The 23,894-nt window shown below is 39.8% G+C and overlaps 1 protein-coding gene across 1 annotated transcript; it reads right to left on the minus strand.

The window, feature by feature from the left end:
• Nucleotides 1-1,726: 1,726 nt before the first annotated feature.
• On the minus strand, nucleotides 1,727-21,452 carry Hsc70-2 (Heat shock protein 70 cognate 2). The gene is made up of 3 exons (XM_073962211.1): nucleotides 20,759-21,452; nucleotides 3,923-5,404; nucleotides 1,727-2,077 (listed from the first exon to the last, which is right to left on the minus strand). Exons 1-3 carry the CDS (start codon nucleotides 20,930-20,932, stop codon nucleotides 1,823-1,825), a joined length of 1,911 nt encoding a protein of 636 aa, XP_073818312.1. The 5' UTR covers nucleotides 20,933-21,452; the 3' UTR covers nucleotides 1,727-1,822.
• Between the last annotated feature and the right edge of the window lie 2,442 nt (nucleotides 21,453-23,894).

The following is a 23,894-nucleotide window of genomic DNA, read 5'->3' on the forward strand; positions in this document are numbered from 1 at the left end:
TGGAACAGCTGGAGGAGCCGGTTGTTGAGTCTGAGTTGAGTGTAGAAAATGAGCAGGATGGTCCCGCTACAGATGCCAGACAAGGATGGCAGCAAAAGAGAATCGTACACACCGATTTCTCTTTTGTCGCTAGTAGCTAACACCCTTGAGGCTCTACTTCTTCGTGTTTCGTAAGTGGCGCTCTGTGTGGAGATCACAAATATTTCTTTAGTCGACGTTTAACACGACATATGTGCCATTATGTCGTGTTTAACGTGTATATTTTCCGGTCAAACTCAAAGATGTTCACACTGGGCTGATTACAAGCGACCGTTGTGAGGTACCAATTGTTTGTTTAAGTGCTTGGTCATCTAGATCTCCTGTCTTTCTATGGCTCAGACAACCTGTTGACAATACAACTTCACCTTCAATCCGAATACTCTATTTAGTTGCAACCACAGCCACGACAATACTTCCACATGGTTGGCAACACCAACTATCATTTTGGGCCTGAGGACCAATTTTTACCCGTTATCCCAAAAGACTTACTACCAGTTGGACCTCAAACGGACCCGGGATTGGTGGCCCACCGTGCAGTAGGTCAGTGTTGGTGGCGCCCAACATATTAAACATCTTTTTACTGGAGAGCCCTCCACGCTGTTTGAGGACATCCTCTGCCTCAGTTTAAAATGTTGGATAATCAATTATATTCAGGAAAAGTAAGACGAATCCCCGTAAAGTGAAACTGGGAATTCCTCAATATGGGGAATATCTCTGAATCTGTTTAACATCTGCATTTTCTGTATTATAGCCACTCCAAATGATATTGAAATCGTCACTTATGCGGACCATCTTGGCGTCGAGTATCTACTCTAATGTTATTTGTGAAAGGCTGAACTCTTATTTGAGCGATCTTACACACTTAGTCGGCTGTAGGAATATGCAAATGTACCGCCATCCTGTTCACCGAATGGATTACAGACATAAACACAGTGTTGAATGTCCTGGTAGATGGTAACAGAAACCTGACCACTAATTTTCTCAAGGTTCTAGGCCTAATATTCGAGAGCTCGTTATTGCCATCTGTGTATGCCACATCTATCTGCGACGAGGTGAAATGTAGGACCAATATCCTCAAGTCCCTAGCCGGCAGCACTTGAGCGCAGACAAAGATAACGCGATAGGTCGGTCTGTGATAAACTATAGCTTTGTTTCTTTACTTTTTTAATGGTAAAAGTGGTAAAAGAGAAAAGTGTCATAATTGCTCAAAGTTGCTCTCTCATGAACATTTTTACCAGAAAAGTAAAGGAACGGAAAAATGGTAGATCTGGTAGCAATGTCAAAAAGAAACATAAAAACAATCAATTTTCGTCTTTTATTTCATAGTTTTTAATTTAGTTTTGTTAGCGTTCGACTTTTTCTTCTGTTTTTCGTCCATTTTTTCGTCAAACAAAAGTCGAAATATCAGTTCTACCATTTTTACCTGCAGAAATTTGTCTGGTAGCCTGTGGTAGAATAGAAAGGCATATGTGCTCTCTCTCCTCTCTCACTCTCTTAAAAATTGCTGCCAGTTTTACCACTTTTTGGGGTTAAGGAACGCTTTGCGGGTTAAAAATGGTAAAAATGGTAACCTCAGGTAAGTAAAGGAACACAGCTTATATGGCGCCAGTGTATTATGCGAACATAAGTACAATAAGTGAGTATGTAAGAATACTATTTATATATAAAAATTTCACATAAAACAATATTTTGTTAAAAATTTAATTTATTTATATATAAAAAAATAATATGTTGGATACAATATCTAAACAAAAATAAGGAATTATAAAATCAAGCGTTGTATTTAATCAACTTCTTCAACAGTTGGACCACCACGTCCACCCTGAGCACTTTGGGCGCCAGCACCAGCAGAACCACCACCATGCATTTTGGTCATAATTGGACCGCAAACACGTTGGCAATCCTTCAAATGATCCTCAAACTCTTCTTTCTCTGCCAAAGTGTTGTTGTCGAGCCATGACATTTCCGAAGAGCATTTATCACGAACGGTGGCCTTGTCCGGTTCACTTAGTTTATCGGCAGGAGCTTCTTCGACGGCCTAAAATAAACCAAAATTTATATTAATAGTAAAATGACTTCCCATTGTGTTTTTCAAGGTTAAAGGATGGAGTTAATAAGTCTGTCTGGTTACTTTCCCAGCAAGAATTGTCCAGCAAGAACTTTCTCAGAGAGTAAGGGGTTTTTATTCTCTTTTGCTAGAAAATTGTAAAAAGTAAACAGACACCTTCAAAGCAAAAACCAGCAAGCAATCAGCTGACTTGCCAAAACAGAACAATTTGTCCGCCAACAAAGGAAGCAAACACGTTGTATTTTATTAAAAATAAAAAAGAAAATGAAACAAAAAAGTATTTTTCCACTTTACAAATTTGTTCTCCATAAAACAATACAATTAGACTATGTTATTTCCACAATTGGTCTGTTCCAGAACTGCAATAACTGCATAAAGGAAAAACTGTTATCGTGTTAAAAAATAGTGGCTTCTTGCAGGTTCTGGAACAGAGCAAATAAAATTGTTTTTAATGTTCACAAACATAAATCAACAAAAAACTAAAAACGGCTGATTGATTGTTTTCAGGAAGAAGAAGAGCTTGCAAGTGCTTGCTAGAAGAAATTTGTCCAGCAAGAATTTGCAAGCTCTCAGTGAAAGAACTGTCAAAATGTCTCTCTCGAATCGCTCTCTTTTGCTGGTTTTTTGTGTTAACAGACGACTTCCAGCAACAATTGGTACAAATTGTTACAAATTTTAGGGTAACCAGACACATCTAATATAGGAATGAATTGTTTTGTCGACATTAAAGACAGATCGTTAAGGCCTTGATACATAAGAAGCTTCGCCGTCCGGCTTTTTTGCTTTGCTTCATTTCGGACATAAAAAAATAAAAGAATAAAAAAGGGCAACCTAGTTCGAAATCGGCTCGGCCTTTCTTATTCTTTTATTTTTGTTAGGTCAGAAATTAGCATGGCCTGGCATTCTTGCTTGCTTGTTTCTGATAAAAGAATAAAAAAGAAAAGAGCAAAAGGCAAAGGGTTCGAAAATTGGCTCGGACTTCTTTATTCTTTTATCAGAAGCAGGCAAGGTAAAGGCCTCGACACATAAAAAGCATGTCATTCTTGCTTAACTCATATCTGGTAAATGACTAATTCAAATGTGATTCTTAAATCTTTTTATTAGGTCGAACTTAGTCTTTTTTTATCAGATATGACTTCAGCAAGAATGCCATGCTTTTTATTTGTCGACGCCTAAGCAGGCGAGGCAACTTATGTACCCAGGCCTTTAAGGTGTGAACAGAATGAAATACGCCGCTTTTTCCACGCTGAATTTCATGTCAAAGATTAAAGGCCAAATACTACCTAATTCAAATGCTGTCTAATTGATTTGAATTAGGTAGTACTTTGCCTTTAGTCTTTTACATGAAACTATGCGTGATAAAGCGGCGTATTTCATTGTGTTTCTACCTTTAGGGCTTGGTACAGAAGAAGCCTAGCCATAAGAGAATAAAGAAGAAAAGGGCAACGTAGTTCGAAATTGGTTCGACCTTCTTTATTCTTTTATTTTTATTATGTCAGAAATGAAGCGGAGCAAGAAAGCAAAGAATCTTCTTAAGTACAAATGCCTTTAAGACCTGGATACATAAGCTACCTCGCCTGCTTGCCTTGCTTGCTTCTGATAAAAGAATAAAAAAGAAAAGGGCAACCTAGTTCGAAATTGACTCGGCCTCCTTTATTCTTTTATTTTTGTTATGTCAGAAATGTATCCTAAAAATACTGCAGGGGGAAACTCGATCTATGAACCCCTAATTTCATGACATTATTTTCAATGAAACCACTCTAGTATGCATTTCGTCTATTACTTTCCATCTTATTCACTCTTCTTCTTACATACCTGTTTACAACTGAAAATATACGATTCCAAATTGTTGCGAGCCTGTACCCTTTGCCTCTGCTTTTCATCCTCATCCTTGTATTTCTCTGCCTCAGCTAACATTCTATCAATATCGGCTTTAGACAAACGTCCCTTGTCATTGGTAATGGTAATCTTTTCCGATTTTCCAGTGCTATTATCCTTGGCCGAAACATTCAGAATACCATCAGCATTCAAATCGAAGGTAACCTCAATTTTCGGCACACCTCTGGGTGCTGGTGGAATGCCGGTTAAATTAAACGTACCCAAGAGGTTGTTGTCCTTGGTCATGGCACGTTCACCTTCATAAACTTGAATGGTAACAGCATTTTGATTGTCACTGTAAGTGGTGAAAGTCTGCTGTTGTTTGCATGGAATGCGGGCGTTGCGTTCAATCAATTTGGTCATAACACCACCGGCAGTCTCAATACCCAGCGACAAGGGGGTGACATCGACCAGCAATACATCTTGGATTTGAGAACTGCCAACCCCAGTTAAAATGGCAGCCTGGACAGCAGCACCATAGGCCACAGCTTCATCGGGATTGATGGACAAATTCAATTGTTTGCCACCAAAGAAGTCTTGCAACATTTTTTGGATTTTGGGAATGCGTGTTGAACCACCAACCAAGACCACATCGTGTATGGAGGACTTATCCATTTTGGCATCATTCAAAGCCTTTTCAACCGGCACCAAGGTGGAACGGAACAAGTCCATGTTCAACTCTTCAAAACGAGCGCGTGTGATTTTCGAATAGAAATCAATACCCTCATGTAGGGCATCAATTTCCAAAGAGGCCTCTGAACTCGAGGACAAAGTACGTTTTGCTCTTTCACAGGCGGTGCGCAAACGTCTCAAGGCCCTAACATTGCTGGACAAATCACGTTTATGCTTGCGTTTGAATTCCTCCACAAAGAAATTCACCAAACGATTGTCGAAATCTTCACCACCCAAATGGGTATCACCGGCAGTGGATTTAACCTCAAACAGGGAACCTTCATCAATGTTCAAAATGGAAACATCAAAGGTACCACCACCCAAATCGAAAATCAAAACATTTTTCTCTCCTTTCAAATTTTTGTCCAAGCCATAGGCCAAGGCAGCGGCAGTGGGTTCATTAATAATACGCAAAACATTGAGGCCGGCAATGGAACCGGCATCCTTTGTGGCCTGACGTTGTGAATCATTGAAATAGGCTGGTACAGTAATGACGGCATCTGTTACTTTACCACCCAAATAGACTTCGGCAATTTCCTTCATTTTCGTCAATACCATGGAACTAATTTCCTCGGGGGCAAAACGTTTACGTTCACCTTTGAATTCGACTTCGATTTTAGGCTTGCCACAATCATTCACCACTTGGAATGGCCAGTGTTTCATGTCCTCTTGAATTTTGCTGTCATCGAATTTACGACCAATCAAACGTTTGGCATCAAAGACGGTATTCTTGGCATTCATTGCCACCTGGAAAATAGTGGAAAGAAGAAAGAAAGGGAAAAAGAGAAAATTTTTAATTATTCTATGAACAATCGTTAGCTGTAGAATCTAAAACTGATAAAAAACGCTAGAATTTTGACTAAAGGGCACTAAATAAAATTATAGTTAGGGACAACTACCCGATCCAGTTAATAGAAGACTGTTTGGAACATCTTGAAGGGAAGTCGTAGTTTACAGTCATGTACTTGAAATCGGGATTTTTATCAGCTTAAGTTTTTAAGCCTTAGGAAGTCGTATTGTCCGCTCGGAACTACGAACGAAGTGTATCTATCTTCTTTCGTAGTTGTGAGCGAATTTTACGAGTTCTTAAGGCTAAAGTCTAGACTTAAAAACGGGCCCGCTGTTTCAGTGTTTTTTTTAAGAGACATTTTTAGAAACTTGTTGCTCCGGAAAGTATTGTAATAGTGGTTGGATGATATAGTGGTTGCATCGATGACTTTGGAAGAGCTTAGGATATTTTTGAGGATGATTTTGGATTACACCAGAAGTGGATAAGGGGGATTAGCTTTCCTGTTGCATCAGTCTGTTCAATACAAACCTATCTCACTTAATTAAGCCTTCCTGCAATGTTTCGTACATGGAATGGAACTGCCAAGGCAGAGCTGCTTGATGTATCCATCACACCAATTAATAGTACATCAGCCCGCTTTTGGAGGGTCGATAACCAACTCTAATACTGATCATGAGTTGTGTCATTCGGTCCATCAGCTCGTTGTGGAAGGTCTATAACAAATTGGTATTAGGGGACTTACATGCTCATATTGAGTTTGGCATTAGGTCTTAGGTAGATTGGCGTCCTCATACCGCGATTAGAGAAGAGTGCTACAGACAAAATCATCTTTTAGAAAGAGTCTAAAGAGGAACCCTTTCTTTTAGAAAGGGTCTAAAGAGGCACCCTTTCGTTTAGAAAGGGTCTAAAGAGACACCATTTCTTTCAAAAGGGGTATATAGAAGCATCCTTTATTTCATAAAGGGTCTATATAGAGGCACGTTTTCTTTAGAAACGGTCTATAGAGCAATGGTAGTAACCATTGCTATATAGGCACACTTCCTTTAAAAAGGGGGACGCACCGGTAAAATATTCGTTTCCTCATGAAGATGGTCCACTGGTGTCATGAGGAGGCACCCTGTTGCAGTCCTCAGGGCAGCATTCTGGCAGGTTTGAATCTTCTTTCACTGCATAGTGCTAACCTTTGCAGACCACGCTGGCGCCGCATAGCTTACCACAGTTCGGCCTATTGCATTGTAGGTGGTCGACATGGTTTCTTTGTCAGCTTCCCAAGTGCTGCCGGCCAGCGACTCGAGCAACTTGTTCCTACTTCTGATCTTATCGCAAATAGCTGTAGCATGCGAGGACGACTTAAACATACTATAGAACGTTACACCCAGTATTTTGGGGTAGTTAGTGGTCGGAATCAGTGCACCATCGATCAATATGTTCAGTGGAAGCCTCATTTCTGCCGTCCATGTGGTGAACAGTGTGGCAGTGGATTTAGCGGCGGATATTTTCATATTCCTCATATGGGGGAACTGCACTAGGTCAGCTATGTAGATATTTAACCTATCACATATGTCATCGATGCTAGGACCCGACGCCAAGATCGTACACTCATCCGCATACACCACGATCTCTATACCGTCTGGAGGGTGTGGAATTTCAGATAGGTAGAGGTTAAACAGTTCCGGAGATATCACCCCTCCTTGGGGAACTCCCTGTTTCACTCTACGGGGTTTGTACTTCTTGTTTCTGAATTCCACAAACGACTGGCGTCCGCACATATAGTTGATTACCCAACGTTTCAAACATGGCTGGAGATTAGTCTTCTCTATATCCTCGAATAGCTTGGCATGGTTGACGGTATCGAAAGCCTTCGATAGGTCAAGAGCCACCATGGCTGTTCGGTCGCACGGCCTTTTCTGGTTTAGTCCTCTACTGATATGTGTGGATATGACGTCTAATGCTGTTGTAGTACTAGTAGTGCCTCTAGGATCTTTGATACTGGCGACAGGAGCGAAATCGGCCTGTACGATTCACCTCTGCTGGCATCCTTGCCAGGCTTCAATAACGGAACCAGCCTGCTAACTTTCCAGGCTTCTGGTATGATATGGGTGGCTAACGATAGGTTGAGGACACTTGTTAAATACTCAACTCCAGGTTCATCCAGTTGCTTAAGCATTACCATCAATATACGGTGTGGGCCCTACGCTGTGGATGATTTCGCGTTTTGGATGGCATCTGCAACATCGCTCATCGTAAATTGTGGTGGTACCTCTTCTTAGGGCTCTGCTTATACGGCGTAGCACACTTCTCTTCGCTCTATCAACTGCCGGTTAAAATACCACGCGCACCTCTTTGGGTCAGTTACTGTCACGCCGTTGAGAGTAACTGCTGGTCTGTCATCCTTCTTTTCAGGACTCGAGAGTGATTGAACCGTTGCCAGCAATTTACATAATCCTACACCAATGTTGCATTGCTTCAGGAAGTCTAGCCACTTTTTCCGCTTATGTTCGCCTACTAACCTGTTGACTTCAAGAGTAAGCTCTCTAACTCTTGGGTCTTCAGGGTTCGTACGACGAAGCTCATCACGCTCATTTGCTAGTCCCGTCGCCTCTGCTGGGAAATTTGGTCTTATTTCGGGTATTCGACCAGCAGGTATGTATCGAGCGGCTGCTGCAGTGATGATGTCCCGGAAAGTTTTCTCAGCTACCCGAAGATCTGAGGGAGTGGGCAATTCTCTGAAGCGGTGATTGGTAAATTCTCTGAACCCTTGCCAATCAGCTTTCCCATGGTTCATGAAAGTGCGGCGTTCAGAGGTTAATAAATCGGGTGGTTTGTTTACGGAGATGATGATAGGGAGGTTGTCTGAGCTAAGGGAAATGACGGATTGCCAGGATACGTCATATATCAGATCTGGAGACACAATGGTGATATCTGGCGAGCTGTGGCAGTCTCTTCTAATCCTCGAAAGAGCGCCTTCATTTACCGTGCAAAACGTGGAGCTATCAATTTGCTCAGCCAGCGCTGTACCCCTCTGGTCATTACCTAGGACGGAATGCCAAAGCTCCTGATGAGCTAAAAGCGAACTAATATCGGACATATAACGCCGGGTACAGCTATTCATCGGTGGTATGTACACATTAAGCAACTCTACCTCGGCAGTACCACACTTTACTGCTACCCCCATACATTCCATGTATGGGTCACTAGAGACAAGCTCAAGCGAGATAGGTCTGTACTGGACAGACTGGTGTATCAGGAAGGCAAGTCCTCCTCCTCCGCTTCTTGTGCGATCCTTCCGCAAAACCATCACAACACAAGCTACAGGTGGCGGTGACGACGACGACGGACAATCAGACGACGACGTAGAAGATGCACTGGGCGATGTGCTGACGCAGCAACATACCTATCGCTGTAATCCCGGGTGCTACTAAGGCCCGAGCACCCACGAAAATGCACCCATTCCATATATCCTTTACATCTCACCATTGTTGACATGTAGTGGATGCGGATCTGGTAAACGGAACAGATCCATACTGGCCCGGGGTTCATCTCTATCCCGGCACGGACCAGAAGAGCTCGGAGCAGGCTTTCCGGGATAAATTGCCGCTACCATGGTGAAAAAAATATACGAACACAAACACATAATTGTTGAGGTGACGGCCCCTGGTCGAAGATTCCTCCGAGTCAATCCGGTGCATAGAACCGGCCGCCGTGGGATTGACCAATTGTGTGTTAAAGTGTTTAGCCCTGATTCCTACCCTGGTTTGGTGCTCTTACCGCGATTTGTGTGCAACCACAGCCAACACAATACTTTCACATGGGGGCCGACACCAACTATCAGTCTAGGTCCGAGAGCCAAGGGGTACCCGTGGTCCCAATAGAGTACTAATAATTGGTCCTCAAACGAAGCCGGGATTGGTGGCCTACAGTACAGTAGGGCAGTGTTTGTGGCACCCGACATATTAAAAGTCTTTGTACTGTCGAGCACTCCACGCAATTTGAAGACATTGAACAGACTGCCCACCGTATAAGTTTGAAACGTTGGATAAGCACTTATATTCAGAAAAATTGAGTTAAATTCCTAATAGTGAAACAGGAACCTCCCTAAAGTGGGGTGATATCTCCGTAACTGTTTCCCCTCTACCTTTCGTGTATGTAAGTCCCTCCAGACCGAATTGAGATCGTTTCGTTTGCAGATGATTATGCGATCTTGGCGTCGGTTATATTTCCTAATGCCACTTGTGAATAGCTAAACTCTAATTTGATCGATCGTACCACCTATTTCGCGCAAAGAGTTTGCAAATATCCGCAACTAAGTTTACGACAACATCGACTGCGGAGATGAGTATAGAGTGGCCCACAATGCAATAGGTCAGTGTTGGTGGCGCCCGATCAAAAGCCTTTATACAGTCGAGCACTCCACGCTGTTTGAGGAAATCGAGCAGACAAACCTCTTTCGAAGTTAAAACGTTGGATAACCAATTATCTTCAGGAAAAATAAGTCGAGGCCCCGTAGTGAAAAAGAGGGGGTTCCCCAAGGTGGGGCAATATCTTCGGAACTGTTCAACCTCAACCGTTTGTTTATTCAACACCCTCCACACCGAATTGAGATTATTCCGTATGGGGATGATTAGAAAGAAGAATCGTATAAATGGTTACGGGAACTTACCTTAATTTCACTTGTGAAAGTCTAAAGGCATAGGCTCATAAAGGCCTGCGTACATAAGCTGCTTTGCCTGGTTGCCTTGCTTTCCTGCTTCATTTTCGACATAATAAAAATGAAAGAATAAAGGAGGCCGATCAAATGTCGAACTGGGTTGCAACTAGGCAAGGCAGCTTTTGTACGTAGGCCTTAAGAAGCCCCGCCTACTTGTCATGCTTGCTTCTGATAAAAGGGTAAACAAAGACGTATAGCAATAAAGACCCGAACAAATTCATTTTCCAAAAACATATGATAATAGTTCCACATTTTGGTTACAGATGGCTACCCAACTTACTGGAATTGATAACAGCAATGCCAATCGTTTTTGATTCCCATTTCTCGCGGCAGAAAACATTAACGTTGTGTTTTGTGGCTGAAATTTATTTCTTTACTTTTTTTATTGTTTATTTAATAAAAAAATCAAAAGTGAATGCCGTCAAACTTGAGTTTTAATGTTTTTCTTGTCAATATTCCAATGAATAACAGTTTTCGTTTAACAGAATGTTGCTATGATATCGTAGCAACAGAGGTTAACTCCCTCTACAGTTAATTTTTCACAATTGGCTTTTCTTATCTGGTAATATTGACATCTTTGGGGTAAACAACAAAAGGGCAACCTAGTTCGAACATTGACTCGGCCTTCTTTTTTCTGTTATCAGAAGCAAGCATGCCTTTAAATATTATTTGATACTGCCACCATTTCCCGCCCGAGTAATATGCAAATATCCGCCACAAAACCTACGGCTATTTTGTTCACTACGTGGATCGCGGAGATGAGCACAGAATGAATGCCCCAACTTGTCAGAAGCCTCTGTTCTGTCGAGCACTCCACGTTGTTTGAGGACTTTGAGCAGACTACCCTCCGGACAAGTTTGAAGCGTTGTGGATAATCGATTATATTCAGAAATAAGAAATCGAAGCCCCGTAGTGAAAAAGAGAGTGTTTCCCAAGGCGAGACGATGTCTCCGAAACTGTTTAACCTTTATCTTTCGTGTATTTAAGCGCCTACCTTTCCTCCAGAACAACTTGAGATCGTTACGTATGCTGATGATGGCGCCGGTTCCTTCTCTAATTATATTTGTGAAAGGCGAAACTCCTATTAGATCGACCATGCCACATTTGTCTACTTAATAAATATACAAATATCCGCCACAAAGCCTACGGCTATCATGTTCACCACACGGACTGCGATCTTTTTGATCAAATATAAATCGGTAGGTCGACCTGCGGTAAGCTTTGCGGCATCAGTGTGATGTGAGTATGTATGTGCAACAAGAGGGAATACCATTCTAACTTGTCAGAAAGCCTCTCCATGACATCAGTGGGTCATCTGCATAAGGAAACGAAGATTCCAGTACGGCAACACAATGACTAGCTCTCTATATAGTTCTTGCTCGGGGATTACCGTGAAAACCATTCAAATCACAGTGTGGTGGAAAAGACTCTTCCAACCAGGTCAGAATTAGGACGAATCTTCATGATCATTCATACTAAATTATTCGATAAATGTATACGAGTTAATTTAGGTTCAACTAGTTTTGGAATTGTGCAGCCCGCACGACACTATGCGGCTTTTTCACTGCCCTGCGAAAACTGTTCAGCTAACACCAGTTGCTTTGTGGTTATAACCCAACGAAGCACATTCCTACATCTGGAGATAGAGCCACAGTCAGATTAAACAGGAAAACAGCCATCAATAACCATCCATCACATAGGAAAATGTAGAAGAAAAAAAAGCGAATATAAACAAGCAATAATTTTTCTGAAGGTCGTTTTGCCATTAAATTTCCTCATCTAAATATGAAAATCTGTAGTCGGCACTAATGGTGGCACGCTTATAGACAATTTTTGGCCAGAAGTTCACATTCATAAACACATTTTTGTTTGGAAAAACATCGAAAGAAAGCAAAAAGAGAAATTTCCACTGGCACCATTAGCAATGCTGAAACAATTTTTCCGCCCATATGCTTTTCAACACTTCTTCATACTCGTATACAAGCCTGTGGAATGTTCCCACATAAATATGTATGTACGGACGGAAGATGACGCCACTCTAACACCCACTCATTGCCACTACAAATTAAAGAATTGGAATCTCGTAGAAATAATAAAAAAACATAGATAATGACTTAATTATGAAAATTATTAGATGCGTCTGATTTCAGTTGGTATTTGAGGGTAATGAGAATTTTGAACTACATATTAAAAAACTACAACTACACATAATGGGACTCATGCAAGAAGGTTTTCCAGGAGATAGCATATTAGCTTCTTAAGAGGGCGGGAACATCTCGGTTATTCTGAACGAGTGAGTTTTTTTACACTTTCTCCCTTAAGTTGATACGGCGGAAAGAAAAAAAAAACTCACGAGCAATTTTCGTTAAGAATAACCCCCATAACATATTTTGTCAGGTGTGTTAAAGTTCCACTGAACAAAATCAGGACCTTATCCACATTACCTTTTTGGTTGCGTTTATTAATTTTATGGCTATCTAAACTCATTACGAAAACTTATTTGCGACATTTTGTTATAATTTATATATCTTTTGTTGTTATTGTCTTGTCATCAATGAATGAATTGCTTGGTTACGAATAACATCTGATCATCGCTAACTAAATCCGATTGTGGAACAACAACCAGTTGTTGTTGTCGTTGTTGTTCAATTGTTGTGTCATTTATAGTAGTAACAACAACTAACGACATGACATCTTGTTGTTCGCATGACCATAGAAGTCCGTTGCAGTATGTAAGCCTATGTTAGATAAGTCAGTCGCCGGCTAGATGCCGCCGCCGGCACACAGCAGTTGCCAACAACATCATCGTCATCATTGACAAGAGGTCATGTTAATCTTGCATTACAAACTTCAACGTCAAAACTGAAACTGAAATAAGTATCATAAAATTAGCTATCAACAACGTCAACGACAACAAACATCCATTCCAAATCCAAAAACACGTCAATAAATCAAATATTTGGTGTGAACAATAATTTTAATCGTTTCAATGTTTGCTTCCAAAAATTAGCAATACACTTGCCGCTCATTCATTCGTTCGGTTGTTCGTTCTATTTATTAGCCAACAAATGACCTGTGACTATGGATGGAGGATGACTACGTGTGTTGGTGACACAAAGATGAATGGCTTGGAATTAACATCAACAATTGGCAATATGAAATTATGATTTTTGTTTCTAGTAGAGGAGCCAAACAAACATAATGTCGTTGTTGTTGTTCTCTGAACGATGTTTGCCAAGACATCATGAATGGAATAAAAATTGCGATTTCCAAAATTTAATTTAAAATAGTTTTGTTAACAAATTTGTGAAAATGACGTCTGCATTTTCTCACTGAATTGTGTGTTGTAGCTGTTGTATAGTTGTTGGAATTTTGTTTATTATTGTTGAAGCGTAGAATTCCACAAGTTTGTAACGCTGAATTTTTAGCAATTCGAAATTTATTCGGAATTTGGGAGGGATGCTGTATGTGATCATTGATAACATGGTTAATTTTAAGATTTATATCGGCTCGTCTAAAGGGGTTTCACCTGTTCATCGCAAATCAAATTATTATTTATTCCTTTTTACTCTACTGATGAGCCTAGGACCAAACAAAATTATTCCATTCTAGTCTATTTAATGCTAAGTCATCGCAAATCATATACCCTCGCGAATGATAAGTACTTTTCTTGAGGGTATATCATCTTGTTGTGCTCATCTCATCATGAAGATCCCCTGGTGTCTTGGAACAGGTTCAAATATTTTTCCGTAGTGCTAACATCTCTGGTCAAAACTCTGTAACTTTTAAACGGATAGAGATAAATTCTTAATTTTTCTGTTCGATAGATAACATAATAAGTTTTGCGATTTGAGTTTTTTTTTCATCATCAAAACATGAATGTTTTTGAGTTTTTCAGATGTTCTAACTATTTAAAGAAGGTCAAACACCAATAAATAAACCTTAAAAATACAGGCCGAACTTGCTGTACCCTCCACCACGTGTTGTATTGAAGTAAACTGGAACAGTTACCCCCAGTTTATGTGCATTTCGAAACGAAAATGTGTGCGCATGAAAGACACCCAAACTTTAATTTTTGAAATATTATTTCATTTGCTTTTGCTTCAAAACAAAAAACAAATTTGAAAAACACACTCAAATTTGGTAGTTTTTCTTGCGCATTCGTTTTCTTATCGACATACATAAACAGGCCCTTAGTTTCCTTTCGTTTATGAAGAAGACTAAGTCCATATTTACATTAGGTTATTTTTGTTGCGGCAATTGTCAGTTTGTCCGTGAGAGAGAGAGAGTGTTGAGAGGCAAAGTGTTACCATATGCCTCACCTATCTCTCCTTCAAACTGACAATTGCCGCAAGGAAATTGTTATAAATATGGACTAAATACCAAATTTCAGCAAGTTTGGTAAAACAATGTGGCTAACCTTAAAATACCGAAATTCGGGAGGTACCGTTCCATGGGGGTAATATCAAAACGCCGATCTATACCTACAAATTTCTGGTGGAAAGCTTTTACCCCCTGTTTATGTATTTCGAAACGAAAATGTGTGCGTATGAAACACACCCAAACTTTAGTTTTGGAAATATTATTGCCTTTGCTTTTGCTTCAAAACAAAAACCAAATTTGAAAAACACACTCAAATTTGGTAGTTTTTCTTGCGCATTCATTTTCTTATCGACATACATGAACAGGCCCTTAGACTCAAAGAAGACTAAATACCAAATTTCCGATATTTCAGTAAAACCTTCAAAATACGAAAATCGGGAGTTATCGTTCTATGGGGGCTATATCGAAACGTGGACCTATACCAACGAATTTCAGTCAGAAAGGCTTTTAACGAAGACTAAATACCAAATGTCAGCCATTTCGGTGGCAAAATACCGAAAATCGGGAGGTACCGTTCTGTTGGGGGCAATATGAAGGCGTGGACATATACCGACCAATTTCTGGGTGAAAGTTTTGTACCCACAGCGAAGACGATTGCCGATTTTCGGCGTTTTAAAGGTTTTAGCCTCTTTATCACAACGAAATGGCTGAAATTTGGCACTTGAATTTCAGTCATTTCGTTGTGATAATGAGGCTAAAACCTTTAAAACACCGAAAATCGGCAGGTATCGTTCTATGGGGACTATACGAAGGTGTGGACCTATAGCGACAAATTTCTTCGATATTGGCGACAGAGGGGGCGCAGACCGGTGCTATACTCTATACTGTGCTATACTCCTGTGCTGGCTTCAGTAGCGGGGCTACCTTATCAACTCTCCAGGTTTCTGGTACAATATGGGTGGTTAACGATTGATTGAGGACACTTGTCATTTGCTTAGCATTACAATTCATTATAATTCTGTTTCACATTTCGGATGACATCTGAAACATCAGTCATGGTAAATTGTGTAAGTTTGATACGTTCCAACTCAACTTCCCGGGCTCAGTCGATCACGGATGCTGATTGACATCATCGCGGATCTTCTCTGCACGTTCTCTCTGCGGACACCGTAGAGCGTAGATGCCAACGAGTGGTGGTTGTTGAGTTTTCTCTCATTGGAATATGTAAATGTAGTTGTATTAATCGACTCAGATCCTCTGCGATTGTAAGAACCTCTGCGTTCACTGGTCGACCAACCTTTGAAGAGTTAACTTGTCGCGTATTAACCAATCGTCTCGCGTTAATACTAACAGGCCTCTGTGACACCGGAGTTTACAATTGGTAATCTTTGTTGCTACTACAGGTCTCTGTCGCCACTCCAGATTACAAGGTAATCTTTGTTGTTGTTTGAAAAGAAATGATCATCACCAATAAACCAGCATATTATTTAATATTAAAAACTGATACTGCTTGTGTTTTAGTTTCTTGATCTTTTCTCCCTCCACTGCTCATCAAACGGTAACTCAGCTATCGTTGAAGAAAACCTATGGATTTCTTTTATTAATTTTCTCATTTAGAGTTAAGCTTGATGATCGGAAATTATTTGCATGTGAAAAAGGAAAGCCAAGGACTCGAACCCACATAGTCACCAAATTAAGTTACTTGGTTTCACTGGTGGTAAAGCAGATCTTCAGACGTATCGACTATGTAATGGCTTCTCTGTCCAAGAACTTTTCGTTTTTTTAAATGCAAATGTATTTTATACATTTACGCGGATATTTGGCCGCTGAAATGTATTTTCTGCACGACAAACGCTTATTTTGCTCTGCCTTTGAAGTTATGAGTTTTGGCTTTGAACGCTAACACGCCATGACAACATTTTTTGATATGTTTTCAAGGATTCAAATCCCAGCCGGGCTCAGCCTGTTTTCCCCTCCCTCACCCAAACAGGTACCTCCTCGACAGCACACTCCTCTTCGCCCTGTCACCCTATGAATCTATAACTGTCAAATGCTGGGAGGACTAAAACCTCGAGGGTCTTTGCTACGGGCGACATAAGCGAAATCGGTCTGTACGATTCATCTTTGCTGGTATTCTTGCCTGTCTTCAGTATCGGGACCACCCTGCCCATTTTCCAGACTTCGAGAACGATGTGGGTGGCTAGTGACAGGTTGGGAATTTTAGTGAGATATTCGACTCCCGAACCATCCAACGCTTTGGATAATTTACCGTTCCTGATGACATTCGCAACATCATCCATTGTAAATTGTCCTCAGCAGGATGAGATCTGATGAGACGTAGTACTCTTCTCTTTGCCCTGTCAATCCCACAAATTGTCGATTGAAATAACTTGCGTCCCCGTTCGATCAGGGCCCGTTCGATCAGGGCCAATGTTTCCAGGGCCTGGAAACATTCGCAGAATCATCATTGAAAAATTGTGGTTGTTTCCCATCGGCAGGAAGATATGTAGTACGACGTAGTACGCTTTTGTTCGCCCTGTCTCTCTCGGAATGCTGGACAAACTGTAGATTGAAATAACTTGCGCCCCTCTTCGGATCAGTCAGCGTAATATCGCTAAACAGTGGCCTAACTATTGCACACAATTCACTTATTTCGGTCCAATGTTGCAACTCGTTATATGATTTAACCACTTTTTCCTTTTATGCTCAACGACAAACCTGTTAACTTTCAGTGTCAGTTCCCTGACTTTGGGTTCATTGGGGTTGGTTCGACGAAGCTCATCACGCTCATTTGCTAATCCCGTCGCCTCTGCTGGGAAGTTTGATCTTACTTATTCGACCAGCAGGGATATGGCGAGCGGCTGCAGTAGTGATGATGTCTTGGAACGTCCTTACCGCTACACGAACATCAGAAGGATTGGGTTGTTCTCTGAAGCCGTGATTGGTGAACTCTCTGAAAATCGGTCAATTAGCTTCCCCATAATTGATGAAAGTGTGGCGTTCAGAGGTGATGGTCGATCGACATTTTTGAATATGACACCACTACCTTGTATTTCTACCATGGAAAAGGTTTTCGGCGTAGCCGATATTTGATTCGATATTGTCAACAATTGAAAAATTCAGTTCACAGAGGCTGTCGGTATGTATCTGTTAGAGTTGGGCAATTGAACGACATACTTCACTATACTATTTCAAAAACGTGTGAGTAACGTCATACAAACTAAACTGTGATATTACGTATACACATTTTGTTCATACAAACGACTGGTGTCCAATGAACAAGGTAGTGAACTAGGTCGTTCAATATAGTTCAATTGGCACAACTCTAATCTCTGAAGGCAAGGCCGACTGATACTTTTTTATTTGCTGTAACTCGTCTTCCACTTGTTGACTAAATCGAAGCCTTGGCTTCCAGTTCAGCATGAATCGCCATGCCGCCCGTATTTATGCGCGGGTTCTGCATCCCTCATTCTTATGACATGACCAAGTCAACGCAATCGTATCTCGATTACGTTTAACTATACTGATGTCGTGGTAGCTCGCCGATACAGCTCTTGGTTCATACGACGTCTATATTTACCGTCGAAGATTTTTGTCTCTCAAACACACCAAGCACTGCCTTATCTCCTTGCGCAAGTACCCAGGTTTCGGAACCATACCTTAGCCTTACTTCTTAAATATCTGTATTTATAGTGGGTCCGGGGTCCACTTGCTAAAATAAACCGTCATTAAGCTCGATTCCAAGGATAAACTAATTAAAATAACATTAAAAATTATCTTCGCGCTAATAGGCAAAATTTTCAAACAAATAAAATCAGCTGAGCCAGGCTTTGGTTTGAACCCACGTATTTGAAAAACACAAGAAAAAAGTTGTTGTCACGGCGTGTTGGCTTTCAGAGCCAAACTTATTGCCTTCAAAGGCAGCGCTAAGCGTTTGTCATGAAAGCACAACTAAATGGGCAAATACTCATTGTTGTTGTAAAAAAAAAGTAAAAAAATTGCATTTGAAAGAAGACAAGTTTGATGAGAGAGAAGCCGCTCCACAACCGATATGTCTGAAGGGGCTCTATCAAAGACGAAAGTGGGGGTTGTGAGGGTTCGAATCTTCGGCTTTCCTTTCTCACTTGCAAAAATTAACGGTCATTAAGCTCGATATATATGGTAACATGGGGCGCCTTCGCCACGTTTTTGTTCAAAATGTTCTCATATCGACAACGTTAAAGTTTTTCCAAATATTATTTTTGGTAAAAATATTAGCATATCTTGACTATAAGTTTTAATATATAAATGATTATAATTTTGTTTTTAAAATATTATTTTTGAGAATTTACAAAATGTCTAAAAAGTGGCGAAGCCTCCCCACCCATGGGGTAGCTTCGCCATCGACATAGGACATATATCAAGGGACTCTAAAACTGGCATTTACCATACTTCCTCCTCAAATATCAACATTATGCATAAAAGGAACATGTTTTCTATTTAATAATTTAAAATGATTCTAACATTTACAAAATGAAACATATTCTAGCCGTTAATTGAAGTAGGTACCTTGAATTTAGGCATACAAATGAAATTTTTGCCAAATTAGATAGCTTTAGCACAATATTTGATTTCAACTTCACATTATAGCGTGGTATATCAATAATATAAACAATTTAAGTTAAACCTGACATATTTCTCACATTAACCCACAACACCCCTATCATGGCGTAGCCGCCCCACCCCCTACATAGTTCATAATATGAATATATTGACACTCATAATTACTTTTATCATGCAAATTATTTGGATTTATATTCTTCAGTAGTTGTCTATTAACGGTATAAAATATAATTTTGATATCACAAAAGGTATACAAGATATCACAAAATATACTTACCATGAATATTTTTCGCAATACCCCAAAAATATGAAACCGCGTGCATCAGCAATCATATATTTGATAGAAATGCCAAGTTTTGGGAGATGAAAGATCTTCGTTAAACTTACAATTTTCCCTTTAACGGCATTTCCGTAGCAGTTACAATTATCAAGAAAATCGGCGCTGGCGAAGGCGCCCCAGTGGCGAAGCCGCCCCATGTTACCATATATATATATATATATATATATATATATATATATATATATATATATATATATATATATATATATATATATATATATATACACAAATATTTGGATTAAAGCTCAAAATTGTTGCGGAGGATTGCATCGGCATAGTCCATTTTGGAAGTGGAATTATTTTGTGAGTCATATCTTTTCAGTCATTTCAGTTGGTCACCATATAACTTATAGGTTTTGGACCGCTATGTCAGGGAGCATGGACTTGTCCACGAAAAACATAATATCTCTGTAAACAGGACCACAAGGAGTAACATCGGTATACATTTCCAAAGGATCTTCGAACAGACACTCAACTGAACTGAAACAAAAACGTTGAACTTTTGCAGGGAAGGTACCCTAAGCAGTGTACAAATGTTCTGTAGGGATCCAACTAAGTAAATAATTAAACCACTGTGATCTCCAAGGAGCTAAATATTCATTAAGGGATTTGAATAAAATAAAATAGTCCGTCCGTTGTTCATACGCAACACCACCCAACCACTGCCATGTGAGAAATTAAAGTATAACTTCATGCCGACAACAACACAATAACACTTATTTTTTTGTATTTTTTTATTTTTCACTAGAAAAAAGAATTCAGCCATCATCCGTTGTTATGGAATGGTGTATCCTTCTTCATTTCGAAGGTCTCAAAACATCTCTCGTTGTTTTGGTAACCGTTAAATGTCGAAAAATCTCATTGCCGGTCATCTCATCCACATCTCAATACACATGGGAAATGGTGTCGTTCACAAATTCCATCAAATTGTTGTCGCTAAATATATTTGATTTTCAAAACTAACGAATCAATAATGAAACATGACACAAATGCCTTATTATAACCACTTAATGATCTCACAAAAAAAAAAAAAAAAAAAAAAAGCAAAAACAAAAAGAGGCAATACCACCCATTGATCTTAAGCTCAATGTATACATATCCCGCTGTTTAACAATTGATATTGATTTATTTTCTTCCAAGCAGCCAAATATGGAAAGCATTTTGAAATCAATCTAGATTAAGTGACAATATTTTTTTTGGTGCATAGCAAAATGAAACAGATTTTTACACTTAGGTGCTCCAAAACAAACTAAATTTCATAACGAAGAAATAAAATTGCACTGAGCATATCCAACCTGCCGGAGGAGGATTTAGTGACACTTTTTGTAATGTTCTTACCTGATTCTTGGCAGCATCACCAATTAAACGTTCCGTATCATTAAAGGCCACATAACTGGGTGTTGTACGATTGCCTTGATCGTTGGCAATGATCTCGACTTTGTTATGCTGCCAGACACCAACGCAGGAGTAGGTGGTGCCCAAATCGATACCAATTGCAGGAGCCTTAACCATTTTTGTTGTTGTTTCTTTAAATTATTTTTCTATAATTTATTCCAAATAAGGACTTTTTGTTGCAAAACACACACACGCACACGTCCGGCACAAAATTCGAAAAACCGTTTCTTTGCGAAATGCTACCAACACAACGTTCTAAATTAAACTAACCGCTTCTCCAAATGATTCATAAGATTTTATGCGATTTTTTTATACTTGCAACGAACGATGCTTTCTGATGCCCCCAAAAATGAATTTCGTTAGCCGTTCGTTCGGTTCTTGTCTTCGGTGAGAATTATTTTGAGATTTTTTGGAAAATTAAAAAAAATGTTTTTATTTTCTATTTTTGTTGTTTTTATTGTTGAGTATTCTTTTCCTTTGTTTTGGTGAATTGGCAGTTTCGCGGAAAAATTAATGTTTGTTTGTCGATGTGTAGTGCAAATAAAAATATGTTTGTCGATTTTGTTTTTATTTGATTGTTTTTGGCAGTTGTTTGAAATTAATTACTTGTTTATTAGTGTTTTTGAAAACAAAAAACATTTCGAATACGAGAGATTCGGTTTGGGGATTTTTAAGGTTCATTCGTTCTCATGGCAGAACTACCAGGTAGTGGTATCACACCAGCTGATCGAATATGAAAAGTCAAATCCCTTTCCCAAGGATTACACATGCAAGTAACTTGCAGACAGTTGTGTATACATATTATAGTCGAAAGTTCAATTTTTTCGAACTGACACTTGCATGTCTAAACGTTCGGAAAAAAAGTTTATGTTACTTTCAAAGCACTTACATTGATTACTGACAATGAAATTTTGTCGGCAGTGAGGTTGTTAGTTGGTGTGGCAGTGTTTTTCGAACTGTCACTTGCATGTGTAAACGGGGGGTTTACAAAAACAATATTTTTGTTGTAATTTCCCCAACAACATAAAGAAAGTTTTGACATAACATATTCAAAATTTTACGATGCCACTACCTGTGTAATTGTGCCATGTTCGTTCTTATCTGTGGTTATACCCTCAGCATTTATGCTAATGAGGTTATATATGTACACTTTCATATTGGCAAATGTGCCTCATAGAAATAATGGTGCGCACAATACTCTCGAATGGATTAACCGATTCGGTCCAAATTTTGCTTTCGTAATATTTTGTCCAAAGTTAGTATAAGTTCGAAGATGGGTTATATCGGTCCACTCCTTGCGGTACCTCCCCCGCAAAAGTTCGAAAATGTTCGGACAATTTGGGCGCACGATAACTCTTGAAGGGAGTAACCGATTTGGCCCATATTTTCCACATCTTGAAATTTCTACCATGAGATTCCAATATGGATTCAATCAGTCCTATCCTTCAGGTAACTCCAACACAAAAAAAGTTCTGTTTAGGACCTGCTCTAGAATCGCTTTGATTTTTGTTGCAACAACGTGCAAAAAACCCCTATGAACCGTGGGTAGTGGTTGGAGAGTAAGATAACTCTCGAACGGATCTGCCGATTTGGTCAAAATGTTGGCCTATGTAATATTTTGTCCACACTTAATTTAAAAGTTTAAAAATGTTCGGAAAAATGATGCGCACGATAACACTTGATGGGGGTGACTGATTTGGTCCATCCTAATATATCTATAGGATATACTATATTTGTCCACTCCTTAGGGTACCTCCCTCACAAAATTTCGGATAAGTTCAATTTAAGACCTGCTCTCGAATCACTTTTATTTTTATTGAAGCAACTTGCATTCGCTGCCTCAATTACAAGGGTAAAAGCTTTTTCAGGTGCAAGTCCATACTTCTTGAGAAAACAGCCCGAAAGGTGTAAAAACCCCCTTTGGCACCATATGCAGTTGCTGAAGAGCACGATAACTCTCGCACTGATCTACAGATTTGGTGCAAAATTTGGCCTTCGTGATAATTTGTCCAAACTTAGTTTCAGTTCGGAGATGGGCAATTTCGGTCCACAACTTCCGGTACTTCCCCCCAATATTTAAAAAATGTCACTAGAATGGTATGCACAACATCTCTTGAACGGGGCAATCAATTTGGTCCAAACTTTGGATCTCCTAATATTTTTTCCAAATTTAGTTCAACTTCTAAAATGGTTCATATCGCTCCTCTCCTTCGGGTACATCCCCCACAAAAAGTGCATAAGTGCAGTTTAGGGTCTGTTCGAGGGCCACAAAATACTGAAAATACCCTAAATACATTCGATCTGACCGTAGATGAATGTTTAAATTCTCATAGGCTGAGGGTATATCTCATTAAATCGACAAAGCATGACAAGACTTATTGCGGTGTTTACCAGATTATTTCATTAATTAAAGGCTTTAATCGTTCACACAATATTACGGAGACTATCTCATAGGGAATAAAGCAAATGTATGCCCCTATAATTTTAACACAGGTTTAAGCCTCGCTTCTTGTAGACGGGACATAGGATGTGCACTTTCCCATAACCGGATACGCGTTCCTGCCAGGTATTACCTTATCCTAGGCAGACGATATACACTCAATACCATATTTTGGGATTGGATTTGTGATATCTTTGTCGTTTTCTTAGGATGTCTGGTGTTTCCATAACCTGAGCAGACTATCTGCACCTGTTGTAACGTGACAAATGTCACATACATACAAAAACCGCTACGGTCTACCCCTGCCATCACATTAGCACTGAATTAGAATGCACTCATCTACCCCAGTCATGCATTGAAGCCATTCGCTTGCTATAATCAACGTAGTATAATTCTCATTCACTTCATACCAGCTGAACCTTAAGTATTTCAGTTTTCTTTGTTGAAGTAAGGTAATATTTGGTGGCGAGTTGCGTTTGCAAATTTTGGAAGCTGTCCCATTAATACATTGCACACAGTGAATTCTTGTTTAGTGTCCCTCACAGAGACTTCGGTTTCCTGTCCCACACAGAGACTTCGGTTTCCTGTCGCACACAGAGTCTTCGGTTTCCTGTCTCACACAGAGACTTCGGTTTCCTG

The sequence above is a fragment of the Musca autumnalis genome, unplaced genomic scaffold (assembly GCF_047663935.1).
Source record: "Musca autumnalis isolate F117 unplaced genomic scaffold, ASM4766393v1 scaffold_1, whole genome shotgun sequence".
Taxonomy (NCBI): domain Eukaryota; kingdom Metazoa; phylum Arthropoda; class Insecta; order Diptera; family Muscidae; genus Musca; species Musca autumnalis.